General features: G+C 36.7%; 1 protein-coding gene across 3 annotated transcripts in view; it reads left to right on the top strand.

Moving 5' to 3' along the window:
- LOC307169754 (uncharacterized protein) overlaps positions 1-18206 on the top strand; it is a 293723-nt gene that overhangs the window by 118271 nt on the left and 157246 nt on the right. For 2 of the 3 annotated variants that reach the window (XM_079890550.1, XM_079890549.1), the window contains exons 1-8: positions 444-719; positions 7158-7286; positions 7700-7804; positions 12466-12570; positions 12939-13046; positions 13234-13318; positions 13607-13802; positions 13895-15725. The exons of the other annotated variant lie outside the window; for it this stretch is intronic. In XM_079890550.1, coding sequence (XP_079746676.1) covers positions 7264-7286; positions 7700-7804; positions 12466-12570; positions 12939-13046; positions 13234-13318; positions 13607-13802; positions 13895-15725 — 2453 coding nt within the window. In that variant the 5' untranslated portion in view covers positions 444-719; positions 7158-7263. Of the gene's footprint in view, positions 1-443; positions 720-7157; positions 7287-7699; positions 7805-12465; positions 12571-12938; positions 13047-13233; positions 13319-13606; positions 13803-13894; positions 15726-18206 lie in introns of those variants that run through there. 3 annotated transcript variants of the gene reach the window in all.

The following is an 18206-nucleotide window of genomic DNA, read 5'->3' as shown; positions in this document are numbered from 1 at the left end:
TTTATCATAAACACATTAGCATAAGGAAATCAAATCTGATATAATTATAGTGTTTATTTATTTAGGATGTCATGCTGCATCTCTCTTCTAAAACACTGTAAAACTGATCTGCAGTTTGAATTCATCACATGTGAAGAGTATTTATGACCATCAGCCGGGCAAAGTAATGATGGAACCAAGATCAGTTGGACAGGAAGCTTTAGATTATATATATATATATATATATATATATATATATATATATATATTTTTATTTTTTTTTTTTTTTATTTTTTTTTTTTATTAAATAGTTTGTAGTATACGGTATATTTTACTTATAGTATTTATTTGTTCGTCTTGCAGGATTTATAACGATATGTTGTAGTAGAATATTAACGCTCCAGCAGGTGGCAGTAAGCACATGTTCAGCTGGTTCAAAACGCACCAGTAAAACCCAAGAAGAAGAAGAAAACGAAAGTAAGTAAGAAAAATACAAACGGAAATAACAAAAGAAAACGTTGCTCATTGGATTTGATGCATGTGTGTCCCAGAATTTTAATTTAGCACCAACCAAGTTTAATATTTTCGGTCATTTATTTATATTTCATCCACAATCCATCTATCTATACAAGCGAGAGATTTTGAGAATGTTGGTGGCGCGCGCTGATAGGCCACAAGCGTAAAGGACAGAAAAAAAGTTTTTATATTATAAATTCACTTTTTAATGGACACGACTGCAAGTAAGTTTTGATACTTTCTCGATTACAACTAATTGGGGGAATAAAATATGAATTCTTTCGCTTTTTTTATACTGTAGTCTGTATGTAATTTAAATTTTAATTTACAGAAGGCCGGAAGTTTTTATAGGCCTAAATTCATGAACATGAACATGAAATTTATTGACAATTTATTGAAAAAAAAAAAAAAAGTGTTTCTCTTAGGTTTTTCTACATTGTCGCTTCCAGCTTATGCTGTTGTTTTTGTTATTCAAAATTGAAAATATTTTTATACCAGACGTGTACAGCTAGACAGGCAGATAATGTGAACGTTCGTTCATGTAGGCCTATTTGTTTTGTGATTAAATATTTACAATTAAATATTTAAGTCAACATCTTTATTGAACACACTCTTTATCTTTAAAATGGGATATAGCCTTATAATAGCACTTCGAGTTTTTCTTCGGGTGAACAGGTTTGTTATTTAAAACAAACTGAAACTTGAAACAACGAAAAAAAAGAATGTTACAGTTATCAATTACTGACTGTGAAAAACATTAACTATGGTAATTAGTAGTAATGCCTTCTTTACTCGTTATATTTTGAAGTACGTGCATTGTTAGATATCATCATCATGAGAGCCTTCTCTAACGTTACTTTACTCAATAGCTGCTATTCATCAAAGAGCCTGATTAACTTTTAACTATAAATGTTCTACTGTCTATATAAAATAAAGTACACAACCGACTTTTTCGACGACGAGGACTCCTTATCCTGTGACTCAGCATATGTATGAATGAACGTTGTATAAATAACCGTGCAGTGCAGCCTTTTAAACTTGCCGGGGCAGTGACAAGCGCCTCTCACTGCTCTGCGCCTCCGCTTTTGCTGGCTTCAGTCACTTCAGTTCTGAACGAAAACGCGCTGTGGAAACGCGTTGGCCTAGTACTTTTTGTCCCTCTCTGCTATTATAGTTTTTCAAGATGGCGGAACTACATGGAAGCCTCCGTGGACCTACCCGTCCCATGTATATAAAGATAATAAATTCTTTGTTTACGAGGAAAAGCTTTGTTTACCTAAAAAGCTACACATAGTCCCTTTAAAGATACAAGTAAATGTGTAGGGCGCCGCTGGAAAAACCAGCAATGCAAGTTTGAGAGGAGCGCCCCCGACAAATCTCGCGAGAATCACGACTTGCTTTACGGCAACGACGTCACATACATCAACAACAACATGAAGCACGAAGACACTTGCGCGCATTTCAGACGTGATTCTTGGAAGACTCGACGATGGAAAAAACAAAGAAAGCACGGTTGGAAGAGTGTAGGAAAAGGAAGAGAGAATCTGACCGCGTGAGGAACCGGACAAGAGTCCCATAGTCCCAATCGGTCAGGCTTTCAGTCGTTGGCGCGAGCTAAAAAGCAGCACTGTATGCAACCGCGATGCTGACCTGGCGATCTTGTTAAAGGCACACGAATGCAAGAATTGTGTTTTTGTCAAACAGCGACCCCTAGAGTCGCTGTGGAATACTTGCACTGTCGTAAATGATGATGGTGATATGGATAGGATTATGATAGGATAATAATAAGTTTATGTCAAGTGTTAGACTACTTTATAATAATAAAGTAGCCTACTGCGTTTGCTGGCTTATAACGTTTTTACATGATTGCAGCTAAATCACAAGTAAATAGCCTATAGTCTAGGGCTCTAGGCCTACTGTATAATTTAATTTGTGTTTTTTGATAGTAATGTAAACATTACAAAATGCCAGATGATACCAATAAAGTTAAATGTACGTCGCATTATTTCATAACATTGACCGTTATGATGTAATTAGACATGATTATTGCAATTTATCATAATAGTTTGCAAATTGTGCTCGTTTACACTATTTACAACCTCTAGGCTTATTTATGACCTGATAATTATGTGAGATATTGACAACTGTTCTCTGAAAATCGCAGGAATCAACATCAACAGCGTCGTTTACAAATAAGAGTATAATATAATATAATGAGTATAATATAGGCTATGTGACCTGTGGTGTTATCTCGAAAAAGCTGTATGCATCACGGTAGTAGTCATTGTCATTTTCGGGTGTGACATGTCCCTACCAAATGCAACTCTCATGAATTGAATTAATTAATTACATAAAATCATTATCCAAAAGTTAAAAATATCTTACTGTAGGCCTATATCAGCAGTTGATGCTGTGCTTTTGCGACATATTTTTCTCATGATAGCCATGGGTATGCATTTTAATGTTTCTGCTTTGAGTCTTATAAATGGCAAAAATCAAATTTTTAGTTCGAAAAAAAATTATAGGCTACGTGAATAATGATCATGTGATGTGTATTTGACTCAGAAGATGGCTTTAACAACATACTCTGCCGGATGGCAGGTTTAAACAAATCTGATTACACCGTAACCTAGCGCATGCAGACGTTGTTATCGCACATCTAATTTTGTTCACAATGACAGTTAAATAGCATTCAAAGATCTGCCTCTACTTAAAAACACTGATTGAACCAACTCCGTTGAGAACTAATGGCTTGTCTGTTCCATATACCCCTGGTTTCACAGATAAGGTTTAAGCTAGTCCCAGACTAAAATGCAAAGTTGTTAACTGAAAGCAACTGAGATATCTTAAATTAAGTCAGATAGAGACTTGAGATCTTTTGTCTCAAGATACACACCAGTAATGTTTTTTTTTTTCTTTCTCAAAGGCAAAGACACTTGCATGTCCTAATTGAACTAAGGCCTAATCTAGTCTAAGCCCTGTCTGTGAAACCAGGCCATTGTGTTCCAGTTAATTTGTTTCACCACTATACAGACAGGACCAACCTCATAAGTTTTATCACCAGTATTATCACCATAATATTTTTTCACCAGTCTAAAAACGAATAAAGAAGAAAGCATGTTTTTCATTTTTCAATTACGAGTTAAAAAAGGAAAAAGGAATTGACACAAAAGTACATGGACCGATGGGGAAAAAAATGCAAGTGTTCACAGAGTTTTTTATTTATTATATTATCAATACTTTGCATTTTAAAATAAACTTCTACATGTCTGTTCAGTTGTCGCAAACTTCCTGTCGCAAGCACACGCTCTCAAGTGGCCAAGACCGCAATGTGGGTATTGGACAAGGCATCTAATATTCAATCTCTTTACGTGGGCAGAATAACGCCCCTTTTCTTTGATTGGTCAGAGAAGATGAAACCGTGTCATCCTAAGTTGTTGTTCCTAAATTCCACTCAACAGAATAGCTGTATGAATTATTAATGTGGTTATTGCAACTACAATTCATCTTATTCTCAACAAACAAACGGACTAACGAATGGTATTGGGGCAGAGCTAGACAGGGCTTTATTCTGTGTAGACATAAATTCACTTATGGCTAACTGTGTCAGAGAAATAGGCTAGGCTCTTACAGGTGTTTATATCAGAAATATGAATGTACCTTGAATCTTCATCCATACATTGCCCATTAGTCTACTTCTTTGGCCTGTTTGGTTTAGCTGACCAACTCTCAGTGGTGGCTGGTCAATAGAGGGCCACACAAACAAAACAATGATAATAATTAAAGGGGTGGTATAATGCCCTTTTCACAATATGTAAAATAAGTTGTTGATGTCCCCAGAGTGTAAATGTGAAGTTTTAGCATAAAATACCCCACAGATATTTTTATATAGCATGTTAAAATTGTCACTTTTTGAGGGTGAGCAAAAACGCACCGTTTTTGTGTCTGTTCCTTTAAATGCAAATGAGCTGCTGCTCCCAGCACAGAGGGTGGAGCTTCAAGAGCTTGTGTGCTCTTCAAGAGCATATGTGTAATCTTCTAGTCATTGATTAGCATATTATGTCATGATAATCTATGAATTGTGTTCAGGGGGCGGAGTTTATGTAAATTCTAGGGTTGGTGAATGATGTCACTAACCCGGGAGGAATGTCTGTTGTCCCTACCAGCCGTTTGTTCTAGTCCTTAAAAAACTATTTCTTTAAATTATCTTTGAACTTTGAGCATTGTATCTTTGCAGATGATGTTTATGCTCAAACAGCAACATTACACACCAACTAAAGTTAAAAAAGTTAAATCATAATCAACCACCCCTTTAATATTATATAAATTTATATAAACTATATTGATGTGTATGATATGATAGAAAATCATCTTTGCAAAATATACACTTTTCCTATATGTCCCCTCTGCCTGTCCACATGTCTCAAGTTCAGCTCTGGGGCGACAGAGAAATGGCCACAGAAGGCGGGGTTATAGCACTTTACCCAATTGCTGTGAACATTAAAAGATAATGACATAAAATTGAGCCAATCGGCGTCCTCAAATCTTGTCTGAAATGGGCAATGTTCTTTATCTCCCCAAACGAGCCACTGCTAATGTCAGGACTATCTATGGGTTGATTAAATCAACCAAGGTAAAAATTATTACAATGGCAATCAGGCATGTGCCAGTCTGTTATTATAAATGTGAACCAAGCCGTGTTTGTGTAACGTAGGATGTGCGTGTAAACCTCACAGTGGTCTTTAGCGTCCTTGTTAACGCGCCCTGTTCCCATCCCTGAGACCCGGTTTGAATACCGCTCGAACAAGGTTGAGTAGGACCAGTTACATATGTGCGCTCTCGGTTCTCTTATGGCTTTTTCCACGACCACAGTATGGTTGAGTATGGTGGCATGTCTGGTGAGTGTTTTTTAGGAATTTGCGAGGGTCTGTGGTGTTTATGTGGACATCAGACGTCACTCCAAGCACAGACACAAATACTGACAGAGGAACTGTTCACTGATGATCTCGAGCCACCTTCAGATCGCCATAATCTGAATGTTTTATATTTAATTTGTATTTTGATTTGTTTAATAATTCTTAATGGATCTGTTTGTGTATGCTGTAAGGTTAAGGCAGTGGTCTGTTGGCATCTCTATGTGGTTCAATTTGGTATTGCATTTTTCTACCCCTGAACGAAAAAAGCTAGCTGAATTCTTGTTTTCTTTTTTAAAGTGAAAAAGGAGCCATTTTCTAATTTTTCTTCTTTCAATATTAAATAATAATAATAATAATAAAACTTAATGAATGAATGATACATGTATTGAGGGGAGCATTTGAAATAATTAAATATATTGTGAACTTGAAACAATAATCAAATGTCAAAAGAATCAACAATTAATAAAACATTAAATATGATTGTAAAATTATACTAAACTGCAATAGAGAATGTAACAAACTAGTTCAAGTTCACTTTATTTATATAGCCAAGCACATTTCCAACAGCCACCAGGCTGACCAAAGTGCCTTCCAGAACAACCAGGTAAATAATAAGAAAATAATACCTGCATAACAACACATAAAACACAAATAAAATCAGCAAAGCTAAGAGCAACCTTAAAACAGTATCAGACTCAAATATAAAATGGTAAAACAGAAGTGGCAAAGCAATATCAGACTTAAATATAGAATGGAAAGACAGGAGTGGCAAAACAGTATCAGACTCAAATATAAAATAGTAAAACCAACCTAAGAATAGAGATCAGTATGCTAAAGAAAACAGGTAGGTTTTTAACAAAGACTTGAAGGCGGAGAGGATAGGGGCCGTTCTAATCTCTAGAGGCAGGGTGTTCCAAAGTCGTGGCCCTGCCACCGCAAATGCACGCTCCCCTCTACGCTTGAGTCTAATGCGAGGGACTACCAGCAGAGGCTGGTCGTTGGATCTTAGGCTTCTGGACGGAGTGTAAGGATGAACAAGTTCAGAGAGATAGGCAGGAGCTAGGTTATGTAGAGATTAAAAAACAAAGAGTAGAATTTTAAAATCTATTCTCTGTCGAACTGGCAGCCAGTGTAGAGATTTGAGAATCGGAGAGATGTAGTCATATTTGTGACACTTATGAATAAGTGTGGCCGCAGCATTTTTGACTGAACTGAAGACTAAAAATTTGAGAACTTATACCGCAATATAAGGAATTGCGAGATGATCCTCACTGCAGAACACGAAATCCACATCCAACTCCTCCCACCTTACATATACCTAAACCTACCCATCTCCACCCCCTGATCCCTAAACCCACCCCTAAACCTACCAATCTCCACCCCTTATACCTGGATCCAACTCCGCCCCCTGGATCTCGTGTACTGCAGTGAGGTGCTACTGGGAATTGCGGTAATTTAGCCGAGACATTATAAATGCATGAACGGCCATTTCTAGAGTTTTTTTTCTAGAAATTCTCTACTTCTCTAGAATTTTTTGTCTCTCTACAAACTGGTTTAATTTTTTTCCACTCAATGTTTTTAACACAGTGTAAATGTCTATTCACTAATTCATTTATATTTAGACCCATGACTTTATTTTATGTTAAAGTGTTTGTTGTTGTGGCTAAATTTAACTGCTAACATTATTCATTATTTTCTTGAATAACTGCCATGTTATTAATCTCAGGAACATATTGTCATCTCCAGGTCAAACTGAACGACTGATTGTTTCCACAAACCAGTGCTGATCTGTTATTAATGGCGGATTAGCTGCAGTAAGACAGAGGAGCGAGGAAAGGACTCTCTCTCTAAGATGAGTCTCTCAGAGAAACAGAGGTAAGACTGAGTCTGTTTCACACAATCATTTTAAACTATACTGAAGTTTTAGATTCTTCCTGTGAAGAACAAAGCATTGTTTTATATTTGCAAATGCTTTGCAGAACTTCCTAATAAAAAACATATTTTGTGGCCAGTAGTTAAACATCTAAAATCTGAAAAGGATTTAGTCTAAATCAAATTTCCAGTTTCTCCTTCAGTATAGTGTTATATTGCAGTACTAAAATATTGTTATAGTTACATTGATTTTTTTTAAATTAAAATGTTTATAAAAAATTATAAGTTTACAGTTATGATTGTGCAAATGCCTCATCAGCATTCTTTCTGTGAAAAGAAAAGAGAGAGTTTGTGCTGTTATCAAACACAGATGAACTTCTGTAATGAAATTGTTTCTTCTCTCTTTGTGTCATTAGCGTAAGATCAGACTCACATGTGTCCAGCTCTGTGTCTGTGAAGAGTGACCGGTCAAAGGATGGTGGCCTACTGAACTTCAGTGAGAAAAAGCCATCTATCAAAAGGTATTTTTATATTATTTACATTATTGAGTTATACTTTCTCTACAATGGTCTATGTGATGAAACTTAACTAACTAGTGTGACTGCAGCGAGCACAGCGCTTTGATGGGCGTACTGCTTTCGCTCTCTCGCTCTGGTGGTCTACGGGTGCGTGTGTGCCCTTCCGGGAGTAGTGCCCTTAGGACCGTATAAGGAAATTCCGCCCCATCTGACGTCACACATGCCCATACTCGAAAAAAACTTTCCGAAACTTGTGACAAACCGGAAGGAGTATTTTTGGCACAGAAATACTCCATCAAACGTACAACTTACACTGTTAGACTTTTCAAGGGTTTTTTACAGTAACTTACTGGCAACACTGTTAGTAATATGTAAATATGTCAGAAAGGTTAGCACAAAGATGTGTAAACGTGTTAAATTAACACATTATGTGATGTCCTTCACTGCACACATTGTTAAAATCATACATAAAATCATAAACAAAACGTAAGCATTTGAGTCATTGGTTGTTTAGCTTATACAAGTTTTATAATGAAATATCAACCATTACATTCATAAAACTGCAGAATATAAATACATTTTTAAGCAGTCAAAAAGGAAATGTCCAATACAGGACAAAACACAGTTCTTTTCACAATACATGACACATAACCCTACCTTCAAAATAATTTCACTTATTTACAAAGATGTGTTGGATTCATGTACACTGGTGGCCAAAAGAAGTATTTAAGTGTCTTAATGTTTTTGAAGTCTCTTTGATTCTCAAGAAACATTTCTTATTATTATCTATGTCTGACTGTCTACCCCTCAGTCTACTTCTACTTCTACGAGTAAAAGTCATCATCAAAATAATCTTTAAAAAGTCAACACAATGTTTTTGTCCACCTTTGCGAATAAATGAACTTCTCCAAAGATTAGTTCCTGTTCAGAACTTGACTGACAACATCAGAATGTTCCCTGATCTGTATGCGTGTCCACAAACACAAATGTACTCAGTCCTTCAGAGGAGAGCCCGGTTCCAACACTATATACTGTAAGAGAGAGAAAGAGAGAGAGAAATAAATATTAGTGTCAAAATATTTTTAACCTTTTTTTTTTTTTACATTTTTATTATTATGTTTACAATAACTTAAAGGAGAAGTTCACTTTTAAAAAAACTTTTGCTGATAATTTACTCACCCCCATGTCATCCAAGATGTCCATGTCTTTCTTTCTTCAGTCGAAAAGAAATGAAGGTTTTTGATGAAAACATTCCAGGATTTTTCCCCATATTATGGATTCCAATGGGACCCAAACGTTTCAAGGTCCAAATGACAGTTTCAGTGCAGCTTCAAAGGGCTTTAAACGATACCAGACGATGAATAAGGGTCTTATCTAGCGAAACGATCGGTCATTTAAAAAATAAATAAAAAAGTTTAAGTTTTATAAGCACAAATGTTCGCCTTGCTCTGTTCTGTGATGCGCGTTCGTGACGTCACGTAATACGCAATTACGTTGAAAAGGTCAAGTTTGACGTGTTTACAAATGTGCGGAAGGAGGACCATATACACATTTTCAAATGTATTTGTGTCAGTTTATCGTTTAAAATGCCAATTTCGTGTGCGTATCCTGGGTGTTTTAATATTAAAAAGCCAAAAAGAACATTTTCTACAGGACAGAAATTTTTCAAGCGTGACCTTTTCAACGTAATTGCGTATTACGTGACGTCACGAACGCGCATCACAGAACAGAGCAAGGTGAACATTTGTGCTTATAAAACTTAAACTTTTTTATTTATTTTTGAAATGACCGATCGTTTCGCTAGATAAGACCCTTATTCATCGTCTGGTATCGTTTAAAGCCCTTTGAAGCTGCACTGAAACTGTCATTTGGACCTTGAACCGTTTGGGTCCCATTGGAATCCATAATATGGGGAAAAATCCTGGAATGTTTTCATCAAAAACCTTAATTTCTTTTCGACTGAAGAAAGAAAGACATGGACATCTTGGATGACATGGGGGTGAGTAAATTATCAGCAAAAGTTTTTTTAAAAGTGAACTTCTCCTTTAAGAATATATATTTGTAAACAGCTTTGGCAATAGCATATTCAAACATTTAAACTGAATTAAATTATTCCAGATTAAATTTTAATACTTACAAATCCTAAATTCTGTCCAAAAATGCTGAGATCCATAGAGAGAAAGACTATCGATGATTTAGCCCATTTCAGCTCATCTGCAGTGAAGGGGTCCCTGTCTGAGACAAATATACATTAAGACACAAGCAAGAAATCACTGTGTGATGATCGTTCTCCTTCCTACAGTAGTTAACCCGCCTGTGCGCTGATATTAGGACCTTAGGTGGGACTGCAATGGTAGAGAGTCTTCTGCCTAATAAAATATTAAAATAATGCAAAAATATAAACTTAAGTTGTTTAGAATGCTAGATTTGGTATGAATGAATTAGTGAGGGTTTTAGTGCAGTGCTTACCTGAATACATTTAATCTGGTGAGACTGAACATAGAAAATGGTCCATCTTCTGATTGGTTCATTTGTTGTGTAATAAATATAAAGTTAGACATGATGCAAAGGTCACTTATTTGATATAAAGTTGGCCAATTTTATAGAGATTTTATAAGATATTGTATGCTACCTAGTCTGCACCAGTGGCTCCAAATCACTTATCACATATTGCTAATCATTTCAGCAAACTTATGTCAAAATATATCACAAATGGCCTAACGTTAACTTATCTCCGGAGTCTTGCTATAAGTCACTGGCGCGAATTGGCGCTTTGTTGCAGTTGCCTTTAAACGCATACAAAAATGGAAGTAAATACTAAATTCCATAAAAAAAAATAAAAAAAACTATAATATGTTATAGTCTGCAAACTAATGCTAAAACTAGAAAGGTGGCAGCTAGCCAAATAAAACTTAACGTCAGCTAACATAGCCTATTCTCATCAGTAGAACATTATCTACAACCAAAACAGAATTTCACATAGTTAATTTATTGTTAATGTAAACTAAGCCCGTTTGCGTATTTTAACTTGACAACAAAGTCTGTAAAATGAAACGTTAGCGCACTTTACTGTGGTAAAGTTCGTTACCGCCATGTTGACGAGTATAACAGGTTAAACTGGGCACATTCCTGTCAACACACACAGAATGTTTTTTTACCTTGCTTGCTGGTCTCTCTCTCTCTCGGTGAAGTGAATTCCGTCTCTTCCCCGGGCCAGACACGAACGGCGCGGTCCAGCAAAAGACAGTCCCAATGATATTACACTGGATGCTCCGGCGAGACACGACAAATCCCAGACAGTGTATGCGCCGTTATATTTCTGACGTACGGACGGTAACGTTACTCCGAGTCCAAGCGCTCGCGCTATTTCTGGCAAGGGACAAACAGGTTTACATTTTGCATTAATGGTCCGGCCCGGTCGCTTCAATGTCTCTGGCTGTTATAGTGTTGTAGACACGCGGTGTAAGGCAAAAATTAGGAAATAAAAAGCACGATGGAATGGTGCCAGCCAGAGAGGCCGTTACGTCAAATACAGTAGTATACAGCAAATTTGAAAAATACAGTAAGTCTCTGTATGTGGTGTTAGACGTCACATAAAATTCCCATGATGCAATGGGAATCACAGTTATTTACTGTAAAGAGAAATTAATAGCAGTATAATACTGGGGGGTTTAAAGTAAATAACTGTAGAAATTACAGAAAAGTCTAAAGGCCATTGCACACTGAGTCCGAAATTTTCGCATGCGTTTTTTCGTGTTCGTCAGCCTTAAAATTCGTCACGCACAGAAACCTTGCACACTGAGTCCGATGCGTATTTATTAAACCTTTGCGGAAAAAAACGCAAAAAATACTAAATTTATTCGTCAAGCAGTGAGGATGATTTTGTTGCCCTCCTTCTAAAAAGAGAAAAAGAAAGAGGAAATATTGGGTCCATCCAATCCTGAGATTGCGCCGAGAGGAAGGAGTTTCACCTCCTTATCAAGGATTTGCGAAATTATCCAGAGCGATTTAAAATTTACCTCAGAATGTCAGTGGAACAGTTTGAAGCTTTGCAAGCGATACTGGAGCCACATATTAAAAAGAAGACCACCAATTTCCGTGAACCAATCGATCCTGAACAGAGACTGGCACACGCACACACACACACAAACACACACACACACACACACACACACACACACGGCCGGCGGAAGCGCTGGGCAGACAGAACAGCTGTATACAGGTTATATTTTATACCCAAATAATACATGGGTTTTGTCGTTCGCTTGTACGGTGGCTCTGAATTGTGAAAACACCATTCAAAATGCTTGCTACGTATGCGAAAAACGCAGAAAATCGAACCTGATCCGAATTTTTTTTTGACGGACGAAAGTTTCGGAGGCAGTGTGCAAGCGTGATTGACATAACGTGAGGTCGTATTTATTTTTTAACGTGCGAAAATTTCGGATGCGAATTTCGGACTCAGTGTGCAATGGCCTTAACAGTGTAATTGTTTAAACTCTGTTCATGTTTAGCATGGGAATCCAACTCTTTAACAGTGTAAAAAACTCAGTAGCCTATGCATGAAATAGCATTTCACCCCCCCTTTAAGCGTCCTCTTCAAATGAGACTGAAGTATCTCCTGTAGTGAAGTGTTTTTTTCTCTCTGTTCTTTGTGTTATTAGTGAAAGCTCAGACTCACATATGTCCAGCTCTGTGTCTGTGAAGAGTGACTGGTCAAAAGATGGTGGCCTTCTGAACTTCAGTGAGAAAAAGACATCTATAAAAAGGTACTTTTATATGTTTTACATTATAGAGTTTTAATTTCTCTACAATGGTCTATGTGATGAAACTTAACTAAATACAACAAAAATTCACAGAATACAGTGTCTGCTAGTCTGATTTCCTCTTTACTGAACTCGGCCTGGAGCTTCTTTCCAGTAACACAATTACACAGGCAGCCACTAGGGCGCATACATTTACCAAAAAAGATCATTCAACCAACCATGAATAAATCCATCTATCCAGTCATGAGAGGGACAAATACACAACTATACTGTATTTAATTACCATTTGTAACATTAAACGTCCTCTTTAAATGAGACTGAAGTATCTCCTGTAGTAAAGTGTTTTTTCTCTCTGTTCTTTGTGCTATTAGTGAAAGCTCAGACTCACATGTGTCCAGCTGTGTGTCTATGAAAAGTGACCATTCAAAAGATGGTGGCCTTCTGAACTTCAGTAAAGAAACACCATCACCAACCAAAAGGTATTTCATTTGTTTCTTATTTTTGGTCACAGACTGTTAGAAAGTGTATTGATGAATAATTATCATAAAGCTGTAGAGTTCAAATATTTACCAGAGCATTTTTTGTCTTTGCTAAAATATTTACTGGAGATTTTGGTAATATTTCTCCTGGAAATGCAGTATTTTGATTTATTTTATTCGCTAACAGGCTTCGATATGAAACATTAGATTCAGATTTCCAGACTCACAGGAAACACAAGAATTTCACAGACGATCTCCTGTGGATCTTCCAGGTAAGAAAACTTTCTTAAATTTTCATAAATATTTAATAATTATAACAAACAAATAGATTATTTATCATGTTTTCCTGCAAAAGTAGACATTTAATTTCTAATTGTTCTGACCATTTACTCTTCATTTTAAGAACTCATAAAATAAGAATGAAAATGTGAATTTTTTTTTTTTTTTTTATTAATAATGACAGCTTATTAAAATGTTTGTATTTTAGCTGATATTTTTTGTAGATGTACGATTTGGTTATTATAATTTTTATAATTTTTATTATTTTGCTTTGTTTGTAGGATCTTCAGAGAAAAATAATCAGGTTTCTGGAGAATGAGCTTGGAAAGTTTATGAAAATATTACAGAAGGAGAACACACAATGCTTTGTGAAGGAGTTTAATGAGAACAGATGCAGTATTAAAGAAGCAGCTCTTGATCTCACACTACACTACCTGAGAGAGATGAAGCAAGATGAATCTGCTGATACTCTAGAAGGTACGAAACTCTGACCATCTGTCAGATTAACACTTATAAATGTAGGAGAGAAAATTAAAATTATAACTATCTGTATTTGCTCCTGTGTTTAGATGAGCTGTTCTTCATTCATCCACTGAAATGTAGCCTAAAGAAGAAGTATCAATGTGTGTTTGAAGGAATTGCAAAGCATGGTGACTCCACACTTCTGAATAACATCTACACAGATCTCTATATCACTCAGGGTTTTAGTGAACAGGTCAATACTGAACATGAGGTCAGACAGATTGAAGTTGCTTCCAGGTGCTCTGATTCACAAGAGATACCAGTTCAATGCACAAATTTGTTTGAAGCACCCGAACAAGACAAGGAGATCAGAACTGTACTGACAAAAGGAGTTGCTGGCATTGGAAAATCTGTCTCTGTGCAAAAGTTTGTTCTGGATTGGGCCGAAGGAAAAGAAAATCAAGAAATCAGCTTCATATTTCCTCTTCCATTAAGAGAGATGAACTTAAAGGAGAAAGAAAAGCAAAGTTTGATGGATCTTATATCTACATTTTTCCCAGAGACAAAAGGACTGAACCTTACAAGAAGGAATCAATTCAAAGTCCTGTTCATCCTTGATGGATTGGATGAATGTCGTCTTCCTCTAAACTTTAAGGAAAATGAGACGTGGCGTGATGTATCATCACCAGCCTCTCTGGATGTTCTTCTGACAAACCTCATCAAGGGAAATCTGGTTCCTTCTGCTCTCATCTGGATCACCACCAGACCAGCAGCTGCCAGTAAGATTTCTCCTGACTGTATTGACCGTGTGACTGAAGTACGAGGATTCAATGACGCACAAAAGGAAGAGTACTTCAAAAAAAGATTCACAGATGAGAATCTGGCCAATGAAATCATTGATCATGTTAAACAATCAAAGAGTCTCTTTATCATGTGCCACATCCCAGTCTTCTGCTGGATTTCAGCCACTGTTCTCCAGAACATTTTGGAGGAGAAAAGAAATAATGATGTAAAACACAATCAGTCTGATGAAGCCTCTAAAATTCTACAGGAATCAAATACTGAAGACACTCCCAAGACTCTGACACAAATGTACACACACTTTCTCCGCTTTCAGATCCAGCAGAGCAGCCGAAAGTATGATGGAGAATACACACCAGATGTTTCCTGGGATAAAGATGCCATCCTTTCACTGGGGAAACTGGCATTTCAAGAGCTGGAAAAAAACAACCTGCTCTTCTATGACACAGACCTTGAAGCCTGTGGTATTGACGTCTATAAAGCATCAGTGTATTCAGGCATGTGTACCCAGATCTTTAAGGAGGAAAGAGGGATCATTATTGGTACCATGTACTGCTTTGTTCACTTGAGCATTCAACAGTTCATTGCAGCCCTTTATTCATATCTGATTCTATACATCAACAAGAAAAGTGTGTTTGTTCAAGAGTCTACACAAGAGGAAAACAAAAATGAAACCATGATTGATTTGCTCAAGACTGCAGTGGACAAGGTGCTCGAGAGTGACACTGGACACCTGGACCTTTTCCTTCGCTTCCTCCTCGGTCTGTCACTCCAGTCCAATCGGCGACTCTTACGAGGACTGTTGACACAGCAAAAAGACAATGACCAGAGCAAAAAAGAAATAGTTCAGTACATCAAGCAGAAATTAAAGGATAATCTATCTCCAGAGAGATCCATCAATCTGTTCTACTGTCTGAATGAACTGAATGATCAAAGTCTGGTGAAAGAGATTCAGACCCACTTTAGAGAAAGAAGTCTGTCATCTGGTGATCTTTCACCTGCCCAGTGGTCTGCTGTGGCCTTTGTGTTGTTGACATCAGACGAGGAGATGGAGGAGTTTGAGCTTCAGAAATTCAAGAAATCAGACGAGTGTCTCTTTGGACTGTTGGAAGTTATGAAAGCATCCAAAAGAGCTCTGTAAGTAATTTAAAGCAGAGGTCTTCAACCCGGCCCTGAAGGCCCACTGCCCTACAAAGTTTATATCCAACCTGCTTCATCTTGTGATTTTCAAGTAATCCTGAAGAGCCTGGTTATCTGGTTCAGATGTGATAATTAAGGTTGGAGTTAAACTCTGCTGGACACTGGGCCTCCAGGAGCCAAGGTTGAAGACATGATTTTATGACTAAAAATAAATTTATCATAAACCTCTATAAGAAATGATTAATCATATACCAGATATAAGTATACTGTAATGTCTGAAGAACGACAGACAGTTGTAAGGCTGAACAAATGTATCACAGGCGCAACAGCCCAACTCACTCTCTAGTTCCTCGTCCGGGCTTTGAAACCCTATGAATTAACCCTATGAATGCCGGTGCAAAATAAAACAGCAATTTCACAACAATTATAAAGAGTCTATGTTCTACACTACTAATGTTATTTTTTTACCATATTCATTTACAATTTTTATGGTTAACTATTAGGGATGCACCGATCCGATACTCAGTATCGGTATCGGCTCCGATACTGCCATTTTTGCCGGATCGGGTATCGGTCAGACGAGGCCGATCCAAATCCGATATTGTGCGTATACTATTCTGTTATTGTTAAGCCCCACAAAAGGCACACAAACATTATAAAGCACCATACGTTTTCGTGCACAATATTATAAGTGTTCTGAAACCATTATATAGTATAATGTGAGATATAAATTAATATTTAAGTGTTAAATTCAAGATCACGTAAACGTTTCCCTCAGCTACGGCTGTCAATCATTCTTCATTCAGCATTCAAAACAGCGCGTCGCGTTCGGTTACGACAGTTAACACGATGAAACTCTCTCCAAGATGATTCAATGTTACTATTATTATACTTGATCTGTAGATAAAGGTCTATGGATTCGCATAAAACAACTTTATCTTGCTGGACTTTATTGCTGTACCTTAATCATGTTACTTGACCAGTGTTAGATCACAACACTGGAGTAAAGTCAGAGCACTATTTGTTCTTCACGCGCACAGTAACTGAAATTTAAAACTGTTAAAAGAAAATGCTGAATAGACTATTGCATAGATAGATCTGTATAATACACCACGCATCAATATGTATTTTCTTTGTGCTTTAAACTTTTCAATGCGGACTCGACCCGCTGCGCGCTGTGACTCATGTTGCTTCCAGCGCATCATTCTGCGCTCGGGATGCGCATAAGCGCTGTGTGCCGCATTGTATTGGAGCCTTTCATATTATAATACAGTGACGCAATGAAAGATTATCAATAGCCGTTCTTGTTCTGTCCTATCTATTATGTTGCTACCTCATTAAACAGCTGTGCTATACATTTAAAAAATGTCTCAATTTTATAGTAGGATATAAAATAATTGCTATTTTTGATTTTTATCTTGTTTTTCATGAATGTATTTTACAACAATACAAAGAGCAATGTGTAAAGTTTGACCAGATTTAGTGTCTCTAATTTGTTCCCCACTAAACTTTTTTTTTTCCACAAAATGTTCAGATTTTATACAATTATTGTGATTTTTCTAGACTAAATTTTACTGCTGAATTATCCACTAATCTAGTTTATAATAGCATTTATGTCAGATTATGATCATATATTTTTTGTTGTTGTTGTTTTTCTTTTTTCAGTTCTTATTATCAGTTCAACACAGAGTTATAGAAATTCTACTTGATTAAAAAAAAACTTCGCTGGTATCGGTACGGATCGGTTCTGAAAAAATGGTATCGTTGCATCCCTATTAACTATAACCATTAGGGATGCACCGATCCACATTTTTTCACTTCCGATCCGATCCCGATACCTGAATTTGGATATCAGCCGATACCGATACTATTCCGATACCAGAGCTGTGTTTGCTTTAATATTGTTGTTATCATTATAGTTTATTTTATATGATGCTGAAATAAACTTCTCTAAACAGGCAAGTATGATAAATTTAATGTAGCTGCTACGTATGTATACATGTATGTCCCAAAAGGCAACTTGAGGTAAGTATAAAGTCAGAAAAGTCAGTCAGAAAAACAGGAAATCCTGTTAACAGGAAAAATCCCATTCTGGAAACAAATATGCAACTGTAAGGGTTTCAAATTGATTGTCATTTCAATATTTATTACATTCCCAAAATGTCAAATACTTGAGTCTTGAATATAAGAAAAGTGTAAACATCTTACACACACACTATCTGAAGGGTGATCCTCGCTCCGATGCGGTAACTCTCTCTTGATGAATGCTCGATCAACATCAGCATCTTGCAAACAGACAAGCGGATTTCACCTCAGACGCGCGTCAATTTCGCACTGGACGCGCAAATGGATTCAAAATATTAATTTTAAGACCCTATAAGCGTCCAACTAGCAAATTAGACGCAAATTTGACGCGCTATTCGCATTTGATGTGAACACACAGTAACGTGGTGCTTTTTTAAATGTTTGATTGTGTTC

This window comes from Squalius cephalus, assembly GCF_949319135.1.
Source record: "Squalius cephalus genome assembly, chromosome: 13".
NCBI lineage: Eukaryota > Metazoa > Chordata > Actinopteri > Cypriniformes > Leuciscidae > Squalius > Squalius cephalus.
The sequence above is the reverse complement of the archived record's forward strand: the minus strand, read 5'-3'. Positions and strand labels throughout refer to the sequence as shown.